We start from the raw sequence: 27628 nt of genomic DNA, 5'->3' as shown, positions 1-27628 counted from the left end.
CACACACTGAAGCGTCAACGGTAGCCACCAACTGGACGGACTCCCTGGTAACTGACCTTTGCAGGTAAGAAAGACGCCACTGGCTCGCAGCAAGCATGCATGCATGCATGCAATTAGACAACAGAAAGTGTTTGATGCATCTTTTCTATACAAGTAATGTAAATTCAGCATCGCCTGCAGACTATGAGGACTTCAAACAGGACAGCATCTTATCGCTCATTGCTCAGTATATCTTCAACCACTTAAACCCTATTATACTTTGTTGACCGGGGTCCCCCAGGGGTCTGTACTTGGCCCCCTCCATATTTCCTTCTACACCATATATCAGCTGAAAATATAGCAAATGAACTACAAACTAACACGTCGAAATGCGAGACAATGTGAGCTTGTAGATATTTTTGGAGAATGTTCACCTATATTTTCCTATAGGGACGCTAGTGTGTTCACGCTAGTGTTCAAGCATTTTCTATATATATATGTTTTGGCAACTTTACCAAGAAGGGTGGATTTCCCCTGAGACAGGAATGCTCTCTAAGGACACCCAGCAGCCGTTTAGGAGGAGAATAATGATGGTGGACCACATTTGGGCCAGGTGGAGTTCTGTGACAGTTTGTCAGGGAAAGTGTTCAAGGCATTGTTGCATTGTTGCTTGGAAGAGAAGAGGGTAAAACCAGCACTGGCAATAAATTCACACATTTTTCAGTTTGTTTTAGAGCGCTCAATCATGGGAACGCATTTCAAAACAAAGAATGAGACAGCCATGGCACTAATCTTTGATGTCACCAAAATAACAGTTGCACATGCTGTAACTACTAATTAGCTCTTTAAAGATTCAAAATTAGTTCTTTCTGGTTTCCTCTGTCATTGTGGTGGCAGTAAGTAGCAGTTGTAGTAGTAACAACAACAATAATAATAATAATGATAACAACAACATACAATGACATAGGTCATAGGGGAATAACAAAAAAAAGCAAAACTAAATCAAAGGCATTTTTGATCATTAGTCCTAGCACATAAGGTGCATGGAGGTGCAAGGTTCTAGCTTCTTCTAAGTTATTTATGAACATCTATCGATGACCTCCGGCTCCGACAAGCTGTTTTAGCTAGTTTTGCTAAAATAGCTGTGACTGTGACAGTGGATCAGCTCAGCAATCCTCTTCATGACAATCCCAGTTATTTTACACACATTTGTTTCCCTTTTTAATGCACAGGGAATATTGAATAGACCTCCCCTTCAAATGGAAGCACATAACTTACGGTGGAATGACAAGGAATGTTCATCCAAGTTTAGTTATTCTTTTCCCCCCCTTTTTAACAGCTTGAAGGGTTCAACCTGTATCCCTTCCTTTCCTGTTCCCTTTCCCAGAGGCTATAGGCTAGGCTGATGTGTATTTGTCGAGGGTTGTGCAGAGTTAATTGGAGCATCTCAGGTGCAGAGCAGAGCACCAGGGAAGGATAGCAATGCCATAGAGGCAGCTCTGATTCTTCTGGGGCTCAACAAAAGCAGTCCCAGTAATTATAACGCTAGGGGGAAAATATAGAGTGCAAAGAGCTGTATTTGAAATGCAGCATTTGTTCTCCATTGTGACTTTCAAGGTTAGACCACCTCACCACATATAGATTAGACATGGCAACGGCACGCACAACTGATGCATATGCAATTTCAAACAGACTGCTTTCTTTCTACTTGGGCTTTGTGCTGATCGTAGCTTCATTTTGCCCCCACCGCCCCACCCTGTGTCTCTGTCTCAGTGGAATAGCGGAATAAGTCTTGAACCATGAGCTCAGTGGCAGTGTTGACTCCGGAGAGCTTTGCAGAGCATCGCAGCGGCCTCAAGGACCAAGAGATAACAGGTGATGTCTTTCGCTAGCGTACCCAATTCATATTCCTATTGTTTGCAAAAATGGGAAAGGGAGTTGATTACTAACTATCTGTCTGTAGAAACAATAATTGATAGAACAGATTCTGTCAGTTGGGCCTCTTTGTGTTTCTCTGTAGATCAGTTATTTTCAGTGTGTGACACAGCGCCTTACAACACAAATACATAGGGAATAAGATGTGGACCATCAATATATTGCTGGGAAGATTTGTTTCCTATAGTTATTTTATTTATGCAATTTTCTTCCACCATCTGTCCTTGACACATCCATCTCTTTCTTCTGCAGGTTGCGTGCCAGAAGATGAGGCCTACATCCCTACCTACCTGGAGGCCTTCCCTCCCTTGCCGGAGAAAGGGGCACCAGGGGAGAAGGCTGGGGAGCCTGCTGGGGCCTGGGGTAGTAAGATCAGACCCATCAAAGCCTCTGTCATTACCCAGGTCAGGCAGCCTCCGACAAGAGCAACAACATATGGTTGCATGCAACAATATGCAAACACAGTTATTGGAGAGAAGAATGTACAGTCAGTACACAATCTCAATCCAGACAGCTCTTTTGATCTACCTCTTCATTGTAAATATTCGATGGTAGAAGTGATATTATTGTAAACAAATCAAGTATAACTCGCTTCCATGTGTCGCTCACAGATGAGAAAAAGACTTGGATAGCGATGCATAAAAAAACAACGTTCCAGGAAAAAAATAAGCAAGTAAGCCGTATTTGCCTGAAATATGAACCAGCCTCTGTCCCAAACCTTCCCCAGGTGTTCCACGTGCCACTGGAGGAACGGCGCTACAAGGACAACAGCCAGTTTGGGGAGGGCGAGGAGGCCAAGGTGTGCCTGGACATCATGCAGCGGACGGGGGCACACATCGAGCTGTCCCTGGCCAAAGACCAGGGCCTGTCCATCATGGTCACTGGCAAACTCGACTCTGTCATGAAGGCTCGCAAGGAGATAGTGGCCCGGCTTCAGACACAGGTAACCCAACCACAGTGCAGGCCAGAGAGACTGCAGCTTAAAGCATTGATTATTGGAGGCTTTCAGTGTGTGACGATATACTGTACATGATGATAGTAGATATGGTTGAGGTGCAGTAATGTTATGTTGTGGTGTACTATTCCGTTTGATACATGATAGTGGACTAATTGGTTGGATCTGACGTCTCCCATGTGCAACAAATCTCGTCTTAGTAGTTCTTTGCAGTAGCGTTTATTCTCTCACACAAAGATTAAAGTAGTTCATTTTGGGTGACAAGTACACAGGGGTGTAGTGCTGCATGCGGCACACCATAATGACACTCCACCACTTTCTGTTTTTAATCCAAGTGAGGAAATAAAATGTATTCACACTGTATAATCCACAGGGTAATTCACGGTCATGAAATTCCTGGAAATGTTTTGAAAAAAAAAAAAAAAACAGTTTTCCATGCCTGGAAATAGTTTGTAATTAAATCAAATGCTTTTGGGCTACAGCTTTTGTTTAAAAAAAAAGTGTAAAATACCTGTGGCCTAATGTATACAGGAGGTCACGTGGTAAAAATAATAGATCTACAAGCTAACAACATGTTGCCACGTGATATGTTGTTGTAGGACAAATATGGAAACCTTTTGAAAATGAATTGTAAAAAACTTGTGGGAAGTCTGAATCCAGTTGAAGTTAATATACATTTCTAAATGCTTGAAGATCCAATCATCACTAGTAAGTAAGATGAAAAGGCAGCAAACCATCCTTTCAGCGTTTGGGACAGCTATGGGGCCCAACTGTCACCAACGATGTTTTCATATGTTGTCAAGGTGCGGTGTCACAAGAGTGTTTTCTCATTTGTCTGGGTATGCTGTCGCCAATAATGTTTTCATACTGTATGTGTGCTGTCACCGAAAATGTTTTCATATTTTGTCAAGGTATGACGCTATCACTGATGTTTTAGTATTCCTATCGTCATATTGAGACTCAACATGATGAAACTATTCATACGGTCAACTCTCTGTACTAGCTGTGCTTTAAAGATGCAGTGGTTCTTGGCTCTTGCTCACCACCACAGAGACTAGGTTTCAAATGTTAATCTAGTGCCTACGGCTTGGCTCTGCATGTGTTACATCTCCCTGTTACATCTCCTCTTGGCTCTGTTACATCTCCTCTTGGCTCTGCATGTGTTACATCTCCCTGTTACATCTCCTCTTGGCTCTGTTACATCTCCTCTTGGCTCTGCATGTGTTACATCTCCCTGTTACATCTCCTCTTGGCTCTGTTACATCTCCTCTTGGCTCTGCATGTGTTACATCTCCCTGTTACATCTCCTCTTGGCTCTGTTACATCTCCTCTTGGCTCTGCATGTGTTACATCTCCCTGTTACATCTCCTCTAGGCTCTGTTACATATCCTCTTGGCTCTGCATGTGTTACATCTCCCTGTTACATCTCCTCTAGGCTCTGTTACATATCCTCTTGGCTCTGCATGTGTTACATCTCCCTGTTACATCTCCTCTAGGCTCTGTTACATCTCCTCTTGGCTCTGCATGTGCTACATCTCCCTGTTACATCTCCTCTTGGCTCTGTTACATCTCCTCTTGGCTCTGTTACATCTCCTCTTGGCTCTGCATGTGTTACATCTCCCTGCCGATGGTGTTGCATCTCCTTGGCTCTGCATGTGTTACATCTCCCTGTTACATCTCCTCTTGGCTCTGTTACATCTCCTCTTGGCTCTGTTACATCTCCTATTGGCTCTGCATGTGTTACATCTCCTCTTGGCTCTGTTACATCTCCTCTTGGCTCTGTTACATATCCTCTTGGCTCTGCATGTGCTACATCTCCCTGTTACATCTCATCTTGGCTCTGTTACATCTCCTCTTGGCTCTGCATGTGCTACATCTCCCTGTTACATCTCATATTGGCTCTGTTACATCTCCTCTTGGCTCTGTTACATCTCCTCTTGGCTCTGCATGTGTTACATCTCCCTGCCGATGGTGTTGCATCTCCTTGGCTCTGCATGTGTTACATCTCCCTGGTGAAACTCCTAACTGTCAGGTGAAAAGAAGCAGCCTTTATGTCACGCATATCTGAGGAGACATGTGGTTTTCTGTGCTCTCCCTAGAAGACCAAATGTAGGATTTAACAGTGACAAGACCAGAATACACTAGGAATCAGAGATTGATTGAACGACGAGAAAAAGGTAATGGTGATACAAAAAATCGTAAGCCAGCCAGCCTAACATTTGATCGTATGTTCACTGTCACTGTAGTAGCACTGTAACTGTTCTTACATAACCGTCAGAATGAGCCACAACCGAACAGTGCTTGTGTACCGATACGCATGTATCATAGGTGCGTGCTGGCACTTAAACATATAACCCTGCAAGTACAGTACATCTCGGGAAAACAAAGGCTCATATACAGTATTGACGCCAACCAGTAAAGGTTATATATGAAGGCTGCCTGTTTTAGGTGAGCGTTTGAACAGAAAAATGACCATCCACTCGCATGGGTGTCATTTTATTTGGCGTCAGCAACAAACATAGCTGATTATCACTTCAAACAGGGACATCAAGCTCCACCTGTTTAGCTGAGTTGCACATATTGATACAGCAGCAGCTTATGCCAAGATCCTGTTAAAGGGAATACCATCCAATTGAATAATTCTGTTATATTGTTACAATGACCAAGGAGAGTCTAGTCAGTTTCTACAACAAAGGCTCTCATAAAGCTAGTCAGCAGTCCTCTGCAATGCCATACCAATGTATAACCTGAAGCATCTCTGTTTAACAATAAATGGAAGGAATAATATCCTTCATACGATGCGTGTTTGAACTTTTATGTCATACCTGATTTCCAGTTACAAATCAGAAAGTCTGCCCCCGGATTATTGTACACATGTCATGTATTCAAATAGAGGCACAAGGAACGTCAGCTAAAGCCTGACTTACACTTTGGAGAGTGCCAATTTTGGCAACGTGCATTGAAAATAGCAAATCTACAAGCTCAACTCGGCTCATTGCGACACATTGTGAGCTTGAGGTATTTCCAGTGCGTAACAAAGTAAAAATCAGGCATAACTCTCTCTGTGCAACTCAGCCGTCCTTTCCAGTCCTTTTCTTAGGAGTGCATGAGTATGAAATTCTGACCGATATCCGATCTCCAATTATTTGCAGGGTCATACTGTATCTGCCGATACCAATTCTGACCGATTCCGATATTATACAGAAGACAACAATGTAAGCCTTGGCCCTAGGGGCTTGGCCCAAAACCTGTTAATAATGTACTCAATCAATCAATAAATATACTCTTTTTCTGTATTCATTACTGAATGACTACTGAATAAGAGTACACAAATTAAATGTAGAATTTAGCCATTGACAGTAATTGCATTATATATATCTGTGAAAAAATAATCTGGATTATTTTGAGACCGATCCGATGCCGATATGTTATTTTTTATGGCCGATTCCGATACGCTACCCATTATATCGTTCATCTCTACTTTTTTTTCCTCAATCATTTCCTTTCTCTCCCCTCTGTGCCCAGGCTTCGGCCACGGTAGCCATCCCCAAGGAGCACCATCGTTTTGTCATCGGTAAGAATGGGGAGAAGCTCCAGGAACTGGAACTGAAGACGGCAACCAAGATTGGCATCCCGCGCCCCGACGACCCCAGCACCAACATCCGCATCACTGGCACCAAGGAGGGCATCGAGAAGGCGCGTCACGAGATCCTGCTCATCTCTGCTGAACAGGTCAGACAGACTTCAGAGGATCATCAGAACTAAAGCCTGACTTATACTTCATTGTAAAACGGGTGTCACGTGCCGGAAAAAACTGATCAACAAGCCCACAACGCGCTGCATCCGTGCTGGTTTGTGAGCTTATAGAATGTCTGTTTTCGGCTATTTACGACGGAGCATAAATTAAGCATACAGTAACTTGGCATCTTGCTGACCGTGCAGTCGTGACATAACTGCAGTGTTACGCACTTTAATTATCCGTTGAGCGTGACACATTGTCTGTTGTTCACAAGGAAGAGACCTTGGTGGACCTGATGCCTCGCTCGCTCCCCCCCCCCCCCTAGGTGAAAATAAGTAGCTTGGACTCCTCATGCATAGAAGGAAGCATGAGGTCAGTACTCGCCCCCCCCCCCCAGGTTGGCAGAGGAAGTGTAGCGCCCAGGTTTACATTAGATAATTGACACTGGGTGAAAAAATGGGTTGCAAAATCGTGCAATGTATGTGTGCCCACTTACCAGGACAAGCGAGCCGTGGAGCGGCTGTCACTGGAGAAGGCTTTCCATCCCTTCATTGCCGGCCCCCACAACCGACTGGTGCAGGAGTTGAGCCAGGAGACGGGCGCTCGCATCAGCATCCCGCCGCCCAGTCTGCCCAAGGACGAGATCGTCATCACAGGGGAGAAGGAGGCTGTGGCGCTGGCCCTCAGCCGCATCCGGGCCATCTACGATGACAAGGTACGGTCCCACTTGACTTGCTTTTCTGTTCTTGATTCATGGGGAGAACAATAATACCTGGCTCTGCCTTGCATTTTTCACATCTGATTGTTATAGCACCACCAGGAGACCGACTTTCGCAAAGAATGTTTTTTTAATATATTACTCCTACACATTTTGTCTGCCATTCTGGTTGGCTAAGAAGATTGGCTGTGAACAAAATGCCTCAAATCATGAACGCAGCGTGCGATTTCCGCAAGATTTTGCACGCATATTCCCACTAGGCCGAGGAACAAATGCCACCCTTTTCACATTGGCCTGTCGTAGCGCCACCAGCAGGTTGATTTTTGGAAAACACATTTTTGGAACAAAATGCCTCTAATCATGAATGCAGTGTCCGATTTCCGTGAAAGGACTAAGAATACACCCTTTTCACATTGGCCTATGTATAGTGCCAACCACCAGCTCAGTGGCCTTGTGGTTAGAGTGTCCGCCCTGAGACTGGGAGGTCGGGGTTCAATCCCCGGTCGGGTCATACCAAAGACTCTAAAAATGGGACCCAGTGCCTCCCTGCTTGACACTCAGCATCAAGGGTTGGATTGGGGGTAAGTCCCTGCGACATACTAGCGTCATGTCCAGGGGGTGTACTTGTACATCAAGCTGCCTCACGCTACAGAAACAGGAGATAGGCTCCTGCCCTATGGGCCTCATGGCTCGGCAAGGCTACTTACTACTACTATGTATAGTGCCACCTGGAGGCTACAATAACCTACCTGTCCTGACCTGGTGGAGATCTGTGCTCTTAGGAGCACTTTTTATAGTTCTTCATGTGTACTCCCAGGAACTTCCTCCTGGTGCATGGATACTGATGGGAGTTGGGACCCACCTCTGGTGCCACTCGAAATTCATCATCACCATCTTCTTGGGTTCATTTGCAAGTTCCAGGATCCTGTTAGCTGTCTAAACACCTCTCTGAAGCCGTTGGACTGTAGCCTAGTACCCTCCTCCAGTCTGTCAGTTTGGATAAAACGAATCACTAAAAGAACTGGAAGGGACATTCAGGATGTGCGTACCAGATGGGTGCTGTTGATAAACGAGCACGAGATAATCTGGAGAGAAAATTGGATTTGGCTACAGAACAACAGGATGAGAATGCTAATGATATTTGGTGCGTGTGTATGGGAGGCAAGAGACCAATACTCAATTGCTTTCGCCGTCTGTCTCCCGCCATCTCTCGCCACCTGACTTTCAATCAATCAATCTTCACCATCGGCCTGTCATCTCTCTGTCCCACTCAATCTTTTATTTCTCCTTTACCACCCTCATATCTCCTTCCGGCCTCTTCTTGGTCTATTTGTCTCCTGTCACCACTCCTTCTCCAATCTGTCCCTTGCCATGTGCCTCCTTCCCAACATCTCTCTTCCCCCTTTCTGCTCCTTAACCCCTTGAACCATATCCACTGTCTACTTTGATCTCTCGACTCAAAATGTCTTCACGGACAATATCCCCTCTCAAAGTTCATAGTACGTCATCACTGCCTCCTCTCTTCATTCACTTTCAATTCAATTTTATTAAAGTGTCGAAACATTAAAGTTGTCTCAAGACACTTTACATGTAGAGCAAAGACCAGACATAGATCCCACCCTGAGCAGGCAATTTTGCGACAGTGGTAACAAGAAATCTCCCCTTAACTGGAAGAAACGTCAAGCAGACCCAGACTCTAGGGTGGGTGGCCATCTGCCTCGAACGTGTCGGGGTAAAGAACAGAGAGAGAGGAGAGACAGAGAGGAAGATGCAAGTAGTACTAGTAGCAATAGCAATAATAATACATGTTATAGTGTAAGATAATATAATATGGTAGCAATCCATGGTCGTGCTCTGTGTGGGAGACACAAAAATAAACTCCAGGGAGTGGCTCCCCTGATGTCACGTTAGTGGCAGGCCTTACTGGACCGTGAGTCTGTACATTACAATCGCACTGATGGGACATGAACCCACTTTCTTTGCTTTACTCCCCCGCCTCTCTCCCATTCTCCCATGGCAGAAGAGGAAGACCACCACCATTTCGGTGGAAGTGAAGAAGTCACAGCACAAGTACATCGTGGGCCCCAAGGGCAACACCCTGCACGAGATCCTGGAGGCCACGGGGGTGTCAGTGGAGATGCCACCTCTGGACTCTTGCTCGGAGACCATCATCCTAAGGGGGGAGCCTGACAAGCTGGGACCCGCACTCACGCAGGTGTATGCCAAGGTGAGAAGAACCCAGGATACTGTGTGTGTGTGTGTGTGTGTGTGTGTGTGTGTGTGTGTGTGTGTGTGTGTGTGTGTGTGTGTGAGAAAGATTCTGCATTCACACTAACAGTAGCCACAATTTATACTACAGCGTCTTTCCTCTAAAGGCTGTGTACAAAGTTTTCTGGGCCTGACACAAGGGGCATTTGATTGTGAATAGCTTCTGAATGGATTAAATTATGAATAGCTTGCTGAACGTTAGTCTGGGTTGATTAAATCACTGCTAAACGAGCATAATGGGAACTCTCAAGGAATATTAAGTTGTCTAGCTCGCTATTTCACAGTCTCACAGATTACAGAATTGGCACCCTGCCCGTGGTGTTTCAGGTGTCATGATGTAATACTTAGTTTGCTCAAAATTCTCTGTCTAGCTTCGAGTGGGGCACGACTTGAAAACGTGGTTTCATTAACCCATTCTGAACGGGCACCCATTTTGGTGTTAGCATCATGTTATGCTTTAAGCTATTGAAAAATAGCAGATCTACAAGCTCATATCGCGCCACCGAGTGGCGCGATACGAGCTTGTAGGTCTGCTATTTTTGAAAAATCGAAGAACGACTGACATAGAAACATGGCTTTTTCAGAAAACTGTCATTTTCAAACATACATTTTTAGAATCTGATCTCAGGTCAGAATGGGTTAAAGGGATGGCGGCAGGGTGGTTTGTTTTTGGCAAATGAAAAAGATTGTACAAAATGTTAGTTGTTTGTTCCTCCACAGTCCACATGCATTATTTCAAATAAAGTGAAACAAAGACAGAAATAGTGTACAATAAAAATGGTCAAAACCTTCTCCTCCCCGTGCAGGCCAAGAGTGCGATGGTGGTGGAGGTGACAGCTCCAGCCTGGCTGCATCGCTTTATCATCGGCAAGAAGGGACAGAACATCGGACGCATCACACAGCAGCTACCACGGGTGAGAGAGAAAGAGGGAGAGAGACTGTGTGTGAGAGAGAGAGAGACCGTGTGTGTGTGTGTGAGAGAGAGAGAGAGAGAGAGAGAGAGAGAGAGAGAGAGAGAGAGAGAGAGAGAGAGAGAGAGAGAGAGAGAGAGAGAGAGAGAGAGAGAGAGAGAGAGAGAGAATGACTTTGTCACTAGAGGCAGCATAGCATTTAAGTTATAGATGCAAAGCAAGAAAACGTCTGTACGGTACAGCAAGGGTAGCACTGCAAAGGGAATTAGGGGTCAGGGGCAGAATGCCAACATAAAAAGTACCATAAATAATTAATAATGAACCGGTTCAGGTACGCGGCCCTCACACCTACGTCGCACTGCCGATCCGACTGATATGCCAATATCAGTATTTTCCCATATATGGAGCTGACTGATTTGTTTTTGCCTGGTGGCATGATGACATATTGAGGTTAGACAACACCCTGTATGCAGAACAAAAACACAAGTCAGTGCCCTCACGGTGTCATGCTCAAAGCACAATCAAGTACGTAAGCAAACAATATACCCCAATACTAAAGCCTGCACTGAAGGACACAAACACAGTGGCAGTGAGAGAGATAGAGAGAATAAAAGGGAAATTAGTTTGTAGTATGAGTGAAGACGTTAAAGCAGGTAGTCTAAATGCAAATGTATACCTTCTCATAACCCATATTGCTCGACAAAAAGAATACATTGAAAATACGTCATTGTTGTCCAACAACACTTGTCAAGAGTGTCATGCTCCAAAGACTGAATTAAGCCTGAGACAGTGCAATTTCACATCAAGTATATTCTTGTCACAAGGACAACACAATAGAAGCTGAATGAACAAAATGGTGTCATGCATATTTGAGACAGTCATCTCAAACATATGGGACATGGCATGCCAAGTGTGTAAAAGTGCGGAGGACAGATGAAGGAAAAGTTGAGGGTGACGGACTTAATGAGACGTAAAGGAGAAAGGCAATGAGGTAGGAGAGGATAAATGGAGTTCGAAGGAGTAGAACGTGACTTGGTCTGACTTCATTCTTGTGGTGTGCTTGCTGCTCGGCTGATGCAACATGGGGAGGGCTGTGAGCAGGCCTGGAATTTTATCATTTTAGGGGCAAGGCCACTTGGCTTTTCGCGCATGTTTTTGAGGGTACAAAGGCCAAATGCTACCAAAGGCAGGAATGATATGATATAGTACTTTATTGTCAGTTTGCCCTGAAATGTGTCTTGCGTACCCTTCCTGTGGCTAAGGAAGGGACAGAATGAACAAATTGAACTTAAAAGGCTAAGGATGATTTAATTTGAATATAGCACAAGAACAGTATAACTATCGGCGAATTATAACCTGTATATTTAGTATTTCCAATATATGAACTATAAAGTCATATTGGGCCCCCGCTTGAGTCTTATTGATTATTTGCATGTGTGTGCTTATAGGTTCACATAGAGTTCACAGACGGCGAAGAGCGCATCAGCCTGGAGGGTCCCACTGAGGAAGTGGAACAAGCTCAGGCTCAGATACAGGACATCATCAAGGACCTGGTCAGTACACGGTCACTAATAACACTAAATACAGGACATCATCAATGGACCTGGTCAGTACACGGTCACTAACGGTACGGTGTATGTGTTGCAATCCAGTTCAGAGACCTGGTTCCGCACGCATCTCATCTCATGTGTCTCACACGAGAAAAGTGATGAGCGGATGATATCGTTACGTCATGTTGTAGTATTGTGTTGTAGTCGACAGGCAGGAACAACAGGCAGAAACTTCCTTTTCCCTCAAACTGATTTTTCTCAATAAAAGCTACAGGCTACGAGAGCTTTTATTGAGAAAAAGGAAAGGAAGTTGCCGCCTGTTGTTCCTGCCTGTCGACTACAAAACAATACTACAACATGACGTAACGATATCATCCGCTCCCGACAGGATCATACGGACTTTTGAAACAGAGACCAGGCTTTCCTCCGAGGTGGTGGAAAGCCTGGTGAGGTTAGGGAGACACAGGAGAGAAGTCTGTGGTGGTAGATTCACTACTTACTGCCATTACTGCTGCGGTAGATGTGTGGCCAATGTGTGCATTTGTGAGCCTGTACGTCTTCTCTTTGCTCCGGCCAGCTGGTGAGAATGGACTACACTGAAGTCATGATCGAGCAGCGCTTCCATAGACACCTCATAGGAAAGAATGGAGCCAACAGTGAGTAATGTTGCACGCACACACACACACGCACACACACACACACACACACGTGTATATTTTAAGGCTGGATTTCGCATAATTGTCACGCTTTCATTAGGTTTTCCATCTTATAAAAAACAAAGTTAGTCACACTTGAGATGTATGCTGTAAGTATACAAACACAAAAAAAGGCTTTACTGATACACTGAAGTCCGTATTGATTGTATGGCGCTGAATCGATGTAGCTGTAATGTTATTTTAAATGTTTCAATCCATGTCTCACCTCTAAATACCCCCCCCCCCCAAAAAAGCTGTTAATTTCCTCTCTTTCTGCTTCTTACCTTTTTATTCTCTCCTCTCTCGTCCTTCGCTCCAGTCAACCGGATCAAGGAGCAGTACAAGGTGTCTGTGCGGATCCCCCAGGACTGTGAGCATAGCGGCCTGGTCCGGATCGAGGGCGACCCCAAAGGGGTTCAGCTGGCTCGCAGAGAGCTCATTGAGATGGTCCAGAGGATGGTGAGGACCATGGAGGAGATCATTTAACGTTCTGCCCCAATCATTTCCATGCCAAGGACCCACAAAGAATAGCTATATCCTCTGGCTTCCGCCCTGCAAAATTAGAAAGCAGCTCTACAAGCTCACAACCTGTCGCGATGCAGCATGTTATGAGCTTTAGATTGGGTATTTTCACTATTTTATCCTTTCCAGTCCCTGTAGTTCTATAAATGCCAGACAGCTTATAATAAGGGTAATAATAATAATAAAACTTTATTTACATTTTAACGATTTTTCAAAAATAGCAGACCTACGAGTTCATAGCGCGGCACTCGGTGCCAAAAGGGTTTCCCGCTCAAAATGGGTTAAGAGAAGGAGTTTGGCAAAAAATAATTAACATTAATACATTTGAGGGTCAAGCCATTTCCCTGTGCATCGTTAGCCAAATTCCTAATCTTACAACAGGGCAACCTTTGTCTCTGCTCTAGCGATTACTACAGGCTAGGAGGATGCCGGTCAGTTGGTGGGTAAAAAATAATTGGCTACTCTAAATTTAGAAGACAAAAAGAGCTTGACTTATCCATTATCTTCTAACAGCAGGACACGTTGGAGTGCAATATCACACTTATACCGGTTTTAAATGCAACATTCTTTGCCAGGAAAACGAGCGCACCAAAGACCTGATTGTGGAACAGAAGTACCATCGGACAATCATCGGGCAGAAGGGAGAGAAGATCAAGGAAGTTCGAGACAAGTTTCCTGAGGTGAATATATTCTCCCCTGGCCTTTGTCATCCAACTTCCACTTAAGATGTTAACCTTGCATTATTATACTCAATTATTAAATAGTTTTGACACTTTTGTTATAATATAATGTAATGCAGTGGTTCTCAAAGTGATGTCAGGGCTCCATGAAGGGTTCCAGGGGCTCCCCAGGCACATTTGTTATAGCATCAAAATCAGTTGAACCACTTTGACCCCATTTTATAATTTGGCTGTTGTGAGCTTGTAGATCAACTTTTTAACAATTTTAACAATACAAATACAAAGCAGTAGGCACACAATCTTTTCAGAAGGGAGTAACCGTGGCCAAATTCAGATATATTTGTGGGTTCTGGACATGAAACTGTTTGAGAACCACTGTAATGTGTGCATATTATTACAGTATCTTGTTTTATTTCCAGGTCATCATCAACTTTCCTGACCCAGCTCAGAAGAGTGAAATTGTCCAGCTGAGAGGACCAAAGAACGAGGTGGAGAAATGTGCCAAGTTCCTCCAGAAAATCATTGCAGAGCTGGTATGTCACACTCACACACACACACACACACACACACACACACACACACACACACACACACACACACACACACACACACACACACACGTATTCATAACATTCCTCTCCCTTGTTTTGTAGATAGAGAACAGCTTCTCACTTTCAGTTCCTATCTTCAAGCAGTTCCACAAAAACATCATTGGCAAAGGTGGCGCCAACATCAAAAAGGTGAAACTTCAAACCTTGTTTTTTTATGTCTCTCTGTTGTATCCCAGAGATGATTTTAGTCTCACTGACGCCTTACTGAAATATATTTCTGACATAAGCGCATGGATGAATTTAGACACCCACATCAGAAAGGTCAGAAGATTATCCAGGCTTCATCACTGTAATGCTCTGGTCTACCAAAAAAAGCATTGGTGCAGAATGCAGTATGCATGCTCACAAAAGAGCAGACAGATAGTACACAATACGCCAATAAAATAAAACTGCAATCGTTTCTTGTTAGTAATATTAGTTGATTATAAGATCCTTTCATTGGGTTTTAAACGGCAGCTCATCTGTCTATTTATCTTAATTGCTTTTTAGGTACTGCATGTGCCTACCAAATCCCTCAGACCCTGTCACAGAGGACTCGATTGATTGATTGATTGATTGATTGATTGATTGAACATTTTAAACCTCTTTAACTCTTTAACCAAAGGCTAGAACAAAAAGTGATGGAGAAGCAGCTTTTAGCTGTCTTGGTCTTCTTTGGTTAGCCTTTGGAACAGACAGACAGACTGACGGAGCATCTACGACAGCTTTTGGTTAGCCTTTGGAACAGACAGACAGACTGACGGAGGATCTACGACAGGTTTTTGAATCCTTGGACATTTTTTAAAGAAAGACACTCCTTTTTTTTGCATTGTATGTGATTGTAACCGGCAGATCCGAGAGGAGACAAACACTAAGATTGACCTGCCGACAGAGAACAGTAACTCAGAAATGATCGTCATCACGGGAAAGAAGTGCAACTCTGAGGCTGCTAGAGAACGAATCCTGGCCATCCAGAGAGAGCTGGTGAGAGAAAGAACGTCACACGTCTGTTTGTCTCCTGTTAAATTAGATCGGTTGACTTTTAACCACTCAAACCCTATGTCCTTCGTTGTACGTGAACTGGTGAAAATAGCTGATCACTGATCCTGATCAGCTAAGATTTAGCTTAATTAATAGAGCGTCGCAGTCCCGCCCCCTACCAGGGCCCAGGAAATGATTCTCCGTTCATTTTCCTCATAGACTTTTCAGAAAGTATTTATTTAAGACGGTTGTGCCGCGGACAAAGCCAACTCTTGTCGTGACAAATCATGACAATAAACACAATGTTTTGGGCCAAACAAAGAATTAGAAAGTAGAAAAAAACTGCAGGTTACAACACTTTTTTTTGTTGTTTTTCTTCTTTGTAATTGTTTGTTTGGTCCAAAATATTGTGTTTATTGTCATGATTTGTCACGACTGGAGTTGGCTTTGTCCGCGGCGTAACCGTCTTTAAATAAATACTTTTTGAAATGTCTATGGGAAAAATGCATTGGGATTCATTTCCTGGGCCTGGCGTCATCATGACAGGGGGCGGGACTGCGACGCTATATTGCTTTTGCCTATTATGCCCAGCATAGGGATGCCAGACTTCATGTGGTTGTCACAGACAGTACTCATTCACAGACATTGTCTTCATAGTTGAGGGGCACCTAGCTCCCTCCTATGCCCAGCTTTGTGTGTTTGTGTGAACACAAACATTGGCTGATGATTGGCTGAGCAAAGTACATATTGAAGATAAAGTGAGGGCTGAAAATGGAAGACGGCAAAAGTGGATTGGCTGGAAATTACATTTGTGATGATTTGATTGGCTGAGCACGAAATGTGATGTATGATATAAGAGTGCCCCTCACGTCAGTTTGTTTTAAAACGCCATTAACAATGAAGAGAAATTTATGTTTGTTTTAAAACGCCATTAACAATGAAGAGAAATTAATGTTTGTTTTAAAACGCCATAACAATGAAGAGAAATTAATGTTTGTTTTGACACCGTTTGTTTTACATCATCATTACATCACCTAATCATATCTAATCGAGCTATACCAAATTCCCTCATCGATGTTGTAAGATGATGAGCGCCCCTCACTTCACACGGGTGTGATTTCTTTTATTTCTACCACTCCAAATCTCCCTAAATCAAGAAAAAGAAAGCTATAATTGTCAGAGGCTGTACTGTATGTGTACACAGCCTATTGTCTAATACAATACAACATTTTTAGTGTTTAGTTTATGAGTTCATTACTTTTAGAACAGTGCTGTAATTCACAACACACTTTACATGAGTTTTATGTACGTGTCATGCACAGTTATAAAGATGCTGACTGTTCATTACCCAGGCTAACATCAAGGAGGGAGAGGTCACCATCCCCGCCAAGCTGCACAATTCCTTGATCGGCTCCAAGGGCTGCCTGGTGCGCTCCGTCATGGAGGACTGCGGGGGCGTCCACATCCATTTCCCCGCCGAGGGCTCGGGCTCAGACAAAGTCACCATCCGGGGGCCCGCTGGGGAGGTGGAGAGAGCCAAGAAGCAGCTGCTGCAGCTGGCAGAGGAGAAGGTAGGGAGGGAGGGAGGGAGTGAGCACGGGATAACGAATAAGGGCAGAGGAGGAGGAAGGAGGAGATGTTTTGAAAAATGGCCATTAGTCACAGAGGGGTGCAGGGAAGACGAGGTTGAGAAAGTCACACTACTGATGAGGAGACGGTGAGTCACTGGTTGGGGAGGCAGATACACCCTGCAGCTTTCCCAGACGTTAACAAAAGGGCATGGTGAAGATGGATACCGTATTGTTTCTTTTTCCAATGAAAATAGCCTAAAAAATAACCGGCGATTAGATTTTTGAAGTGTAATTTAACATCCAGTACCGCTGAAACCAGTGTAATGAATAGAGCAGAGCGATTGAACCAACAGAACAACAGCTCAGCTGTGATATGAACGATGTGGTTCAACAGTGTTTCAAAAGCTGCAAGTTAACCAAACAGGATAAGTTATGAGTCCTATTTTATTCAACTATAACCAAAACAGAAGCGCAGTATCTTCATAAAACAGCGTCTGCTTCTTAACACCGCAGAGCTGGCTGTTGCGCACCAATATGTCCCCCAACAACATTGCCATGTAATGTTAGTTCCTACACTAACTAATGGGGGTCGTCTTATAATCAGAGTCGTCTTATATTCGTCACAATACGGTAATTAGCGTGTGCGTCGTTCTTCACATCCTTGCACACCATTGTTTACCTTCCACTTCCAGCAAGTCAACAACTTCACAGCGGAGCTGCAGGCCAAACCGGAGTACCACAAGTTCCTGATAGGTCGCGGCGGGGCCAACATCAGACGTGTGCGGGACAGGACGGGCGCTCGCATCATCTTCCCATCGCCGGACGACACGGAGCAGGAGCTCATCACCATCGTGGGGAGGGAGGAGGCCGTGCTGCTCGCCCAGAAAGAACTGGAGTCGCTGGTCAAGAACCTGGTAGCCGTCTCTGACACATGCTTTAACTACTAGGAATGACTTTGACATTCACAAAGATATTTTTGTTAAATGCTTTACAATTTCAACATGGCATCATTTTTTGCACAGTTTTGGAAATTAACAAGAATTGCGGATGAACCGTTTACACCCCAATCAATACACCCTTGTGAGCCACATAATAGATAATAGACATTTTCATCAACATAACACACAAATAAATACAGTCCACCCAGAGCCCCATGGGGCTTCATTGCTTCTCTATAAACCCTACACTGTAGAGTGCATTGCTGGAATTTGGCGGAAGTAGCAGGGTTTTGGCAGATGTCCCGCTCAAGGAAATTATGTTGACACTTTACAAATCTGTTTACATCCTCCGTAGATGGAAACAAGTGTTGTGATTAGCCGTAAATCATTGTATCTGGGGGAAATTCTGTACATCTGACAGATGTTCTGGCCGAAACTTCCGGCTATGCACTCTCTGCCTTTGGTCGCGACGAGGCTTTTCTCTTCACATGATGAGTAAGGCTGGGGCCGAGGCTATATGGCTGGGGCCCCCAAACGAGACCAGATGTGTAGAATGTGGTCACCTCTACCATATTATTCCTCCTCTGCAGGACGACGTGGTGGAGGACAGCATGGTGGTGGAGCCGCGGCATCATCGCCACTTTGTGTGCCGGCGGGGCCAGGTGCTGCGGGAGCTGGCCGAGGAGTACGGAGGAGTGGCGGTCAGTTTCCCGCGGACCGGAGCCCACAGCCAGCGGGTCACTCTGAAGGGAGCCAGGGACTGTGTTGAAGCGGCTAAGAGACGCATCCAGGAGATCATCCTGGATCTGGTAAAAAAAACACACAGTCTGACTGAACTGACCATGATCGATACGCTATGGCAGTGGTTCTCAAACCTTTTCATGTCAAGGACCCCCAAATTGACACTTATTAGCCCACAGACCCCCATTTGAAAAGATATTCCAGGGACCCCCATAAGAGAAGATTTATACAGCTCTAGCAGTGATTCTAAACCATTTTAATTTCAAGGACCTCCATTTTGACATGCATTAGGCTACAGACCCCTATTTAATGGCATTTCTATCTCTGGGACCCCAATTTATATTGTAAAAACATAATTCAGTCTGAGTTCATTTAACTCAGTGTACAAATGTAACCAAATGTTTGTACGCTCTGCGAGTTACAGACCCATAAGGGTCCATTTGGAGGGAGGGCAGAATCCATTTGTTCCGGCCGACGGATCGGCCGGCCGGATTTTTTATTATTTAAAAAATAATTTGCACCGGCCCTAGGTCGGCCGGTCGTTTGATATGTCGGCCGGTCGTTTGATATGTCGGCCGGTCCGTGGATAGGTCGGCCGGTCGTTTGATATGTCGGCCGGTCCGTGGATAGGTCGGCCGGTCGTTTGATAGGTCGGCCGGTCCGTGGATAGGTCGGCCGGCCTTTTTTTACTTTTTTTTTTGGACCCCCAAATGGTAACTCTGTCATTTCTCTACCGTTTTGGACGGGGGTGGGCTCATTTGAATCGTGTCGCCCCCCTGGGGGCGTCTTTGGGGGTCTCAAGGTTCGGGGACCCCCAGGGACCCCCAAATGGTAACTCTGTCATTTCTCTACCGTTTTGGACGGGGGTGGGCTCATTTGAATCGTGTCGCCCCCCTGGGGGCGTCTTTGGGGGTCTCAAGGTTCGGGGACCCCCAGGGACCCCCAAATGGTAACTCTGTCATTTCTCTACCGTTTTGGACGGGGGTGGGCTCGTTGGAATCGTGTTGCCCCCCTGGGGGCGTCTTTGGGGGTCTCAAGGTTCGGGGACACCCAAATGGTAACTGTAATTTCTCTACCGTTTTGGACGGGGGTGAAAAGTGTGTGAGAGAGAGCTATAGTAAGAAGAATATGCAGATCAATATAAATGGTTCTCTGTCTCCCTCCCATCAATAAAGATCTATCATGAAAATGTCAAGAGTTACCATGTGGGGGTCCCCGAACCTCCTAAACCCTGATAATGCGCCCAGAGAGGCAACACGATTCCAACAAACCCCTGTCCAAAATGGTTGAGAATTTATAGTTACCATGGGGGGGTCCCTGGGAGTTTTCGAACCTTGAGACCCCCAAAGACGCCCCCAGGGGGGCGACACGATTCCAATGAGCCCACTCCCGTCCAAAACGGTAGAAAAATTACAGAGTTACCATTTGGGGGTTCCTGGTGGTCCCTGGGAGTCCCCGAACCTTGAGATCCCCAAAGACGCCCCCAGGGGGGCGACACGATTCCAACAAGCCCACCCCCGTCCAAAACGGTAGAGAAATGACAGAGTTACCATTTGGGGGTCCCTGGGGGTCCCCCCGCCAAAAAAAAAACGGCTGGCCGGCCGACCTATCCACGGACCGGCCGACCTATCAAACGACCGGCCGACCTATCCACGGACCGGCCGACCTATCGCACCGGCCGGCCCGTCGGCCGGAACAAATGGATTCTGCCCTTGCTGTCCATTTGGTTCATAACTATCTCTAATTTAGCTAGGGAAGTAATTAGTCTCATGTCGCGCAGCTGCGCATAGTTTCTCCCGGCGGATCCTGCCGGGAGCTGCCTATGCCATAAAAAGCATAGGTGAGTTCCAGGCTAGGACTGAACTAACCATGACTGATAACACTACGGTTCTTCGACCTCATGTCGTCACGTCGCGTTTTTAAATGTTTTGCTACTGTATTCATTAAAAGAATTACAATAAAAAATAAAATACACTGTCACGACACGCAATGGTGTAACACTAAACGCCTAAACGGGACGATAGCATAACACGTGTAGTAGTCCACCTTTTCAAGGTCGTTTTGTTGTGCTCGACTGTGACATGTTGCTCCAGCTGCAGCAGACACTCATTTAGTCATATGAAACGAAAATGAATATTATGGAAGCAATAAAATCCAACATTAAAAACTGTTACCAACCTTACCATACTAATACTAACCTACTTTTTCACACAGGTTAGTCAGACAATGGACCGATAACTACACTAAACTGGATATCGTTTGGTTTGTGTGTGTGCGTGCGTGCCTGATGTTAAGCGTCACTGTCATCCGACTCCATTTGCTCCATTTGTGCTGCAGGAGTCCCAGGTGTGTGTGGAGGTTGCCATCCCCCAGCGTTATCACAGAGCCGTCATGGGGCCTAAGGGCTGCCGCATTCAGCACATCACCAGGGAGCACGAGGTGCAGATCAAGTTCCCAGAGAGAGACGACAGCAACACAGCAGGTACGACACACAGGTTACACCGTTACAGTATGCAACACAACACAAGCCTACATGAGCATCATCAATGTATCAAATAGCACCTGTCAGGCCAGGACAGTTCCTGCACATTTAGTGCACTTGAGATGAACAAGGTGATTCTGATAAGACTTTATTCCATGCAAAGTTACAACAATTATTACCGACTAAATAGTAAAGTAGTAAAGCTGTGGGATTTAACCGCTCACATTCCAAGGTCAAGAGGCTCCGTCTCAGGAGAACGGCGAGGCCGGCCTGGAGGCAGAGTTTGTCCCCCGCAAGTGTGACCTCATCACCATCTCTGGGAAGTCCGAGAAGTGTGAACTGGCCAAGGCTGCATTGCTGGTATGCTTCACTGTCAGCAAACACAAGAGCTAGTGGTTTAACCATCGTGAGGCTTCTGTTTCATACTTCATACACATTATGAAGCCAGATTCACACCAAATTTCAGTGATTTTCTCGTTTTCTTTTAGCACGTGCTCCCTTCGTCGTCGACACTCCTCAAATGTCTCTCACTCACCTGCCCCTCTCTCTCTCTCCAGGCGTTGGTACCCATAACGGAAGACGTGGAGGTGTCTTATGAGCTCCATCGGTACATCATCGGACAGAAGGGCAGTGGCATCAGGAAGATGATGGAGGAGTATGAGGTCAGTGTGTGCATGTGCCAGGGAAGCGATGCTGCCATCTTCTGGACAAATGGAAGAAATGCTGAACTTGTCCTCCATAATTGACTCTTTTCTTGTGTTGGAGTGTTGCAGTTAAATGATTAAACATTTGTGTTACTAATTACAAAATACTCAAGTGTGGTTGTGGTAATTAATGACAGATAAAACGGAGGACAGGGGGAAAAGTGAGTTGGTTCAAGGTGACATAACTGACGTGTGTGTGTGTGTGTGTGTGTGTGTGTGTGTGTGTGTGTGTGTGTGTGTGTGTGTGTGTGTGTGTGTGTGTGTGTGTGTGTGTGTGTGTGTGTGTGTATGCGTGCTGTGTGTGCGTATGTGTGTGTGTGTGTATGCATGCGTGTGTGTGTGAAGGTGAGTATCTGGGTGCCTCAGCCAGAGCAGCAGTGGGACGTCATCAGGGTGACCGGTCAGGTGGCTAACGTGGAGCGAGCCAAACAAGGTCTGCTGGAGAGAGTCAAAGAACTGCAGGCTGAACAGGAGGACAGGGTGACTGGCACAGTGGCGCGCGCACACACACACACACACCAAGAGCAACGTGGAATTGACCAAATCTGAATTGTTTGTTTAACCACTTAAATCAGTTGATTGGGGTTAATACTTAAGGTCATTACACACCTGGCGAATTAGCGACACGAATAAACGACCCGAAAATGAAAAGATATTTGGCCGGTGAATTTTTGCGCGTCTGCCTATATATATATATATATATATATATATATATATATATATATATACACAATGTGACGCGTATATGTGATTATTCTCCACTCCTTCACTATGTTGTTGGTATCCTTCAGATAACACAGACAACGCAATTGTGTTTGGGGCCCCCTGCACCTGTTCCGTCGGTAGAATAACTTTATAAATAGATACAGAAATGCAACGATAGTTGAGTTGACCAAAGTTTGGCGGAGCCCGTTGGTGGCTGCTGATAGCACCTTAGAGTATATATTAATAGAGACTAGAGTTCTCATTTTCTGCCCGAACCGGCCCGGCCCGACATTTTAGGGCCGGGATAAGTCCATTGAACTCCGTTCTGACTCTCACACAGACACACACTGAAAGAAAAAAAAGAACGCCACTTTATTGCATGGCCAGCGCAGCAGCATGCAGCAGCATGCGCCGTCAGTGAACCACTGACGGCGCATGCTGCTGCGCTGGCCATGCATTAAAGTTGCATTCTTTTTTTTCTTTGTCGGGCTTTATAGGGCTTCGGGCCTAACATTATGGTATTTTTTAGGGCCGGGCCGGGCTTCGGGCTGACCCAGTTAGGGCCGGGCCGGGCCGGGCTTCAAATTTCGGGCCCGATGAGAACTCTAATAGAGACGTCACCGAGAGGAAACACTGACGCGAAACCGACATGGTGGCCGAAAGTAGGTACTGCAGCCTGGGCCATACATGAATGCGCCCGAGCCAATACACAACGACGCACACCGGCGCTCAATAATGGCCCAAATCCATCCCAGAATGCACTCTGTTCCAACCCGGAAGAAGAGGTGAAATCTCCTCATGCGCTGGGTGAGCAAGTCAATGCAAGTGGTTGGGAGGAGAAATCCTGTGACGTCTCTATTATATAACTATGGCTAGCACAAACGTGCCCCGCCCCTAAAACAGTTTGACCAATCAAAATGCAGCACAGAGGTGTAGCAGTCACCAGCGAACGTTCGTTGCTGATGTGGAAGCTTGCATTGACTTTATTAGGTTTTTTTTAAGCATTAAAAAAAAAATTGTGAAAAATCGCCCCCGATGTGTAAAGAAGTACCTTTTCCCCTCTACACGAAATCTCTTCACCGAAAATGGCCTACTATTGATAATGATATTACACTATTTTCGCTGAATGTTCATCTATTATGATATGACCATGTGGGCATGGTTCTTGTGCCGCTCTTTATTTAAGAACACACACAGTATACTGTAACTACTGAATGTGATTTTTCTTTTAACTTTGACATACCATCTCTCCCCATGCAGGCCCTGCGCAGCTTCAAGGTGACCATGTCTGTTGATCCCAAGTTCCATCCTAAGATTATTGGCCGCAAGGGAGCGGTCATCTCTCAGATCAGGAAGGATCATGATGTCAGCATCCAGTTCCCTGACAAAGGAGATGAGCAGCAGGTTGGGAAGAGAATTTACTGAGGCCAACATTCAGTCAGTCAGTCTAAAAACAAATTAATTTAATTTGATGAAACAATGTGTACAATCTCACAATGTGACACATCACAACACGTTGTGAGCTTTTAGATCAACCATTTGCACTATGTTTGCGTGACGTACAGTAGTCTAGCATGTGTCACTGTTTGGAGCGGGGGTGCATCCAGTTCTTGTATCTGTGGGCTTGTTGGAAGAGGGTATTTCTGATAGACAGCTCACGCCGTGCACACAGGGACGTCAGGCGTAGAACGGTGGAGTTGCAACTGCCAGTGCCATGGCGACCAAGGATGTTACAGTAGGCCAGGTAACATGGGTCAGGCATTGAAGTCTCTGAGTAAGAGCTTGTCCTTGTGGCTAATCTTAGTGAGGAGGCTGCAGAGTTCTTCATAGAAGGCTTCTTTGCCTTCTCCTTGCCTGATCCTGAAGAGAAATTACTTAACAGGCAGCAGGTGGTTAGGAATCAGAGTTTCCCTCTCCTATCCGATGTGTTGGCTAGACTAGGTACCATCAGACGTACGGTACCATACATACATGCAGGAGGACCAGGTCTGACAGTAGGGAGTCTAGGGACATTTCCTTAGCCAAAGGGCCCTTGCTGAGGTAAGGTTCTACCTTGTACCTCTCTACAGCCTGCGGTTGCAGTTTAACGTCATGCCCAGGACATATTGTACGACAGTTGTATGAGTATATACTATTTTGCCACACATCGATTATTCTGAATAACAAATGGATAATACAATCTCTAAGAAGATAATCGAAGGTTGCAACCCCACTCCCTACTTGTATTATAAAGTAATGTGTGTATAAATGTACTTTCTATAACGGTGCCTTTCCACTGACCTTCCCTTCTGTCCTCTTTCCATTGCATGTCCCTTTTTCTCCCCACTCCTCCCATTCTTCACCGTCTCCTCACTCTCTGGCTTTACATCCACGCGGTTCCCCTCGCGCTCCTCCTCGTGTCTGGAACGCTCCCAGGATGTGATCGTGATCTCAGGCTACGAGCGGAACGCAGAGGAGGCGCGCGTGGCCATCCAGCAGCTGGTGGCAGAGCTGCAGGACATGGTGAGCCAAGACGTTCACCTGGACCCGCGCACCCACGCCCGAATCATCGGCGCCCGTGGCAAGGCCATCCGCAAGCTAATGGAAGACTTCAAGGTTGTGCGGCTTTCATCTTTCCTTGTGTGTGCACTGTATGTCTCTTTTGAAGTGGCTGTGGGAAAATGGAGCTTGTATTTTGTATACAGATTACTTAAAATAAAATGTGCTATATACTAATCTTTATACATCTGCATAAAACTATAGAAAATATATAAAACCATACAGTAGTTTTGCTGGTTCAAAAGGGATCTCAATATAGCAGGTTATTAGTTACTATGGCCAGCAGTAGCTATGATGAGCAGGGCAGGGGGGTAAGCCCACCCAGACCTGGTACGTAAGTATAATTTTTTAGCTTTTTTTTAAACAAAAAGAACAGCACAGCAAATACCAGTACCGTTTCTAACTTCAAAAATTGGGCGGGCAGCTTCCAGCCCGCCTCTAAAGTCACTCAATCAATCAAAACACAGAGCTCTGAACACAGTGACTCTCGGAACTGGGGGCATTGTCCTAAGGGCACAATGGGCAGTTTAAAGCATCTGACTTTGAAAACTCTTGCCAGCTGTAATTTTGCCCATGTTGACCAGCCCTGGTTCAAATGTCCAACACTTGAGCTCTGGTTGACAGAGGGAATGTCACTCGAGTTGTAATAATCTGGAATAAAGAAACAAAAAAGGAATTTGGTGAAAATTAAAAGAGGGTGTTTCATTGTGCAATGTTGCATTTCATAAATACATATTTCATTTATCAACTTAGGTCCAGCTACTGTGCATACTAATATGGGGAGGCAAAATGCACTATTTACCATTTTAATACTACACTAATCTCGTGTTCCTCCTCTGTACAGGTGGACATTCGGTTTCCTCAGCCAGGCTCTGATGAGCCAGACAAGGTGACTGTGACAGGCCTGCCAGAGACTGTGGAGAACGCCATAGACCACCTCCTCAACCTGGAGGAGGAATATGTGAGTCACTATTTAGGCTAATAGCAGATTCTCTTATCTGTAGGTGAAAAGTCCTCACTCCAGCAGTGACAAACATGTGACTAGCATTGCCCCCTCTGGGTGGAGTATTCTCATTGCCTCATTATATGCAACTTGCAGCCTTTGCATACTAGACTTGTATGAAGACCACAGGCGGGCAGTATAGAGCGGTGTGCAATATGACTTAAATAATATGACTTAAATAATGACACTTTTACTTTAGTAGAGCAGTGACTGAACTGCTTGAGCATACAACTTGCGGTTTTGGACAATGGACTGTCCTGGACAGCGACAGAGAGTTTTCATCTTTGTCCATCTCTAACAGATGCTGAGTGTGACAGAGACAGAGACCATGGCAGCGTACATGAAGCCTCCGTCTCGTTACGGCGGAGGGGGAGGAGGTGGAAGCGACGACGGCAGCGGAGGACCTGCAAAAGGCTTTGTAGTGCGTGACGCGCCCTGGAACGTGCCGGGGAACAAGGTGAGAAATCTCCTACACTATAACGAACAATAACGTTCACCGCGGTCAGTGTGCATCGTTTTCCCCCACCTGTTTGACGTTTGAATATCGGTGGTTCCCAAATCTCGAGACAGAAATGTTGTGTCTCCCCAGGAATCAAACTAGGGGAAATGGCCAAGCTCACAACGAGTTGCAATGCGCTGCAAGCTCGTATATCGGCTATTTTCACTGCTTCTTAAGTATATCAAATGTATAGAAATGCTTCAGGGGGGAGGGGGATATATCTTTTTTTTCCTAATGTAACTTGTTTATCCCCGCCAGGCTCCTGACATGAGCAGTGCTGAGGACTTCCCCACCTTTGGTACAGGTGTGGCCCCCAAACAGACCTCTGCCTGGGGGCCCAAGAAGTTCTGAGAACAGCACGGCTGGCCCTGGGAAGGTCAACAGCTCTGCATGGTAGAGGAGATTGAAAAGAAAAATACACTGGACAAATCGCTGCTCACCCCTCCTTTCCCTGTCTCTCTCTTCACTCTCTCTCCCTCCCATGTGTGTATTAACTGCAGCCTCTCCCCCATAACCAGCCACAATGGGAATTCTCACCCAATCCCTCAGAGAAGATGATAGCGCCTACAGACGGCGAGTGATCTCATCGTACTTCTGCAGTCCCACTCCGCCTCTTGGCCCCACCACTACCGTTGAACGGTTTTAAAACTCTTTTTAGATCATGTCCTAACTCCCCCACACCTCCGACTGCCATTCCGCCCCACCCAAATGCTTCCCCTCACTCCAGTGCTGTACAGATGTTAAGCTGTCCAATCAATCAACTGAACCAAGCAAAGAGGAATCGGAGAGCACCAGCTAAAATGTCCCTACGGGTGGGAGTGGGTGACTGGGATTTATCCTAGCTATCAATGCAGTCTTGGTCTTTTTAAGCTAATAAGCTGAAAATGGGGTGGGGGGGCGGATTCAATGTTTTACTGTGCAAGA

At 45.5% G+C, this 27628-nt stretch overlaps 1 protein-coding gene across 1 annotated transcript; it reads left to right on the top strand.

Annotated features, from left to right (window-relative positions):
- On the top strand, window positions 1–27070 carry hdlbpb (high density lipoprotein binding protein b). Its single transcript, XM_083788606.1, has 27 exons — window positions 1–64; window positions 1753–1854; window positions 2167–2318; window positions 2642–2857; window positions 6395–6601; window positions 7108–7323; window positions 9347–9553; window positions 10401–10508; window positions 11954–12058; window positions 12633–12711; window positions 13070–13209; window positions 13848–13952; window positions 14372–14485; window positions 14606–14692; window positions 15395–15526; window positions 16876–17094; window positions 17787–18008; window positions 18623–18841; window positions 21111–21255; window positions 21488–21615; window positions 21813–21917; window positions 22305–22439; window positions 23925–24068; window positions 25080–25259; window positions 26047–26163; window positions 26507–26662; window positions 26963–27070. The coding sequence occupies exons 2-27, from the start codon at window positions 1779–1781 to the stop codon at window positions 27053–27055; spliced, it is 3807 nt and encodes a 1268-aa protein (XP_083644732.1). The 5' UTR covers window positions 1–64; window positions 1753–1778; the 3' UTR covers window positions 27056–27070.
- Window positions 27071–27628: the final 558 nt, after the last annotated feature.

The sequence above is a fragment of the Protomyctophum parallelum genome (genome assembly GCF_964188405.1).
Source record: "Protomyctophum parallelum genome assembly, chromosome: 18".
NCBI classification, from domain to species: Eukaryota; Metazoa; Chordata; class Actinopteri; order Myctophiformes; family Myctophidae; genus Protomyctophum; species Protomyctophum parallelum.
Note: the sequence above shows the minus strand (reverse complement) of the source record. Positions and strands in the feature narration are given on the sequence as shown.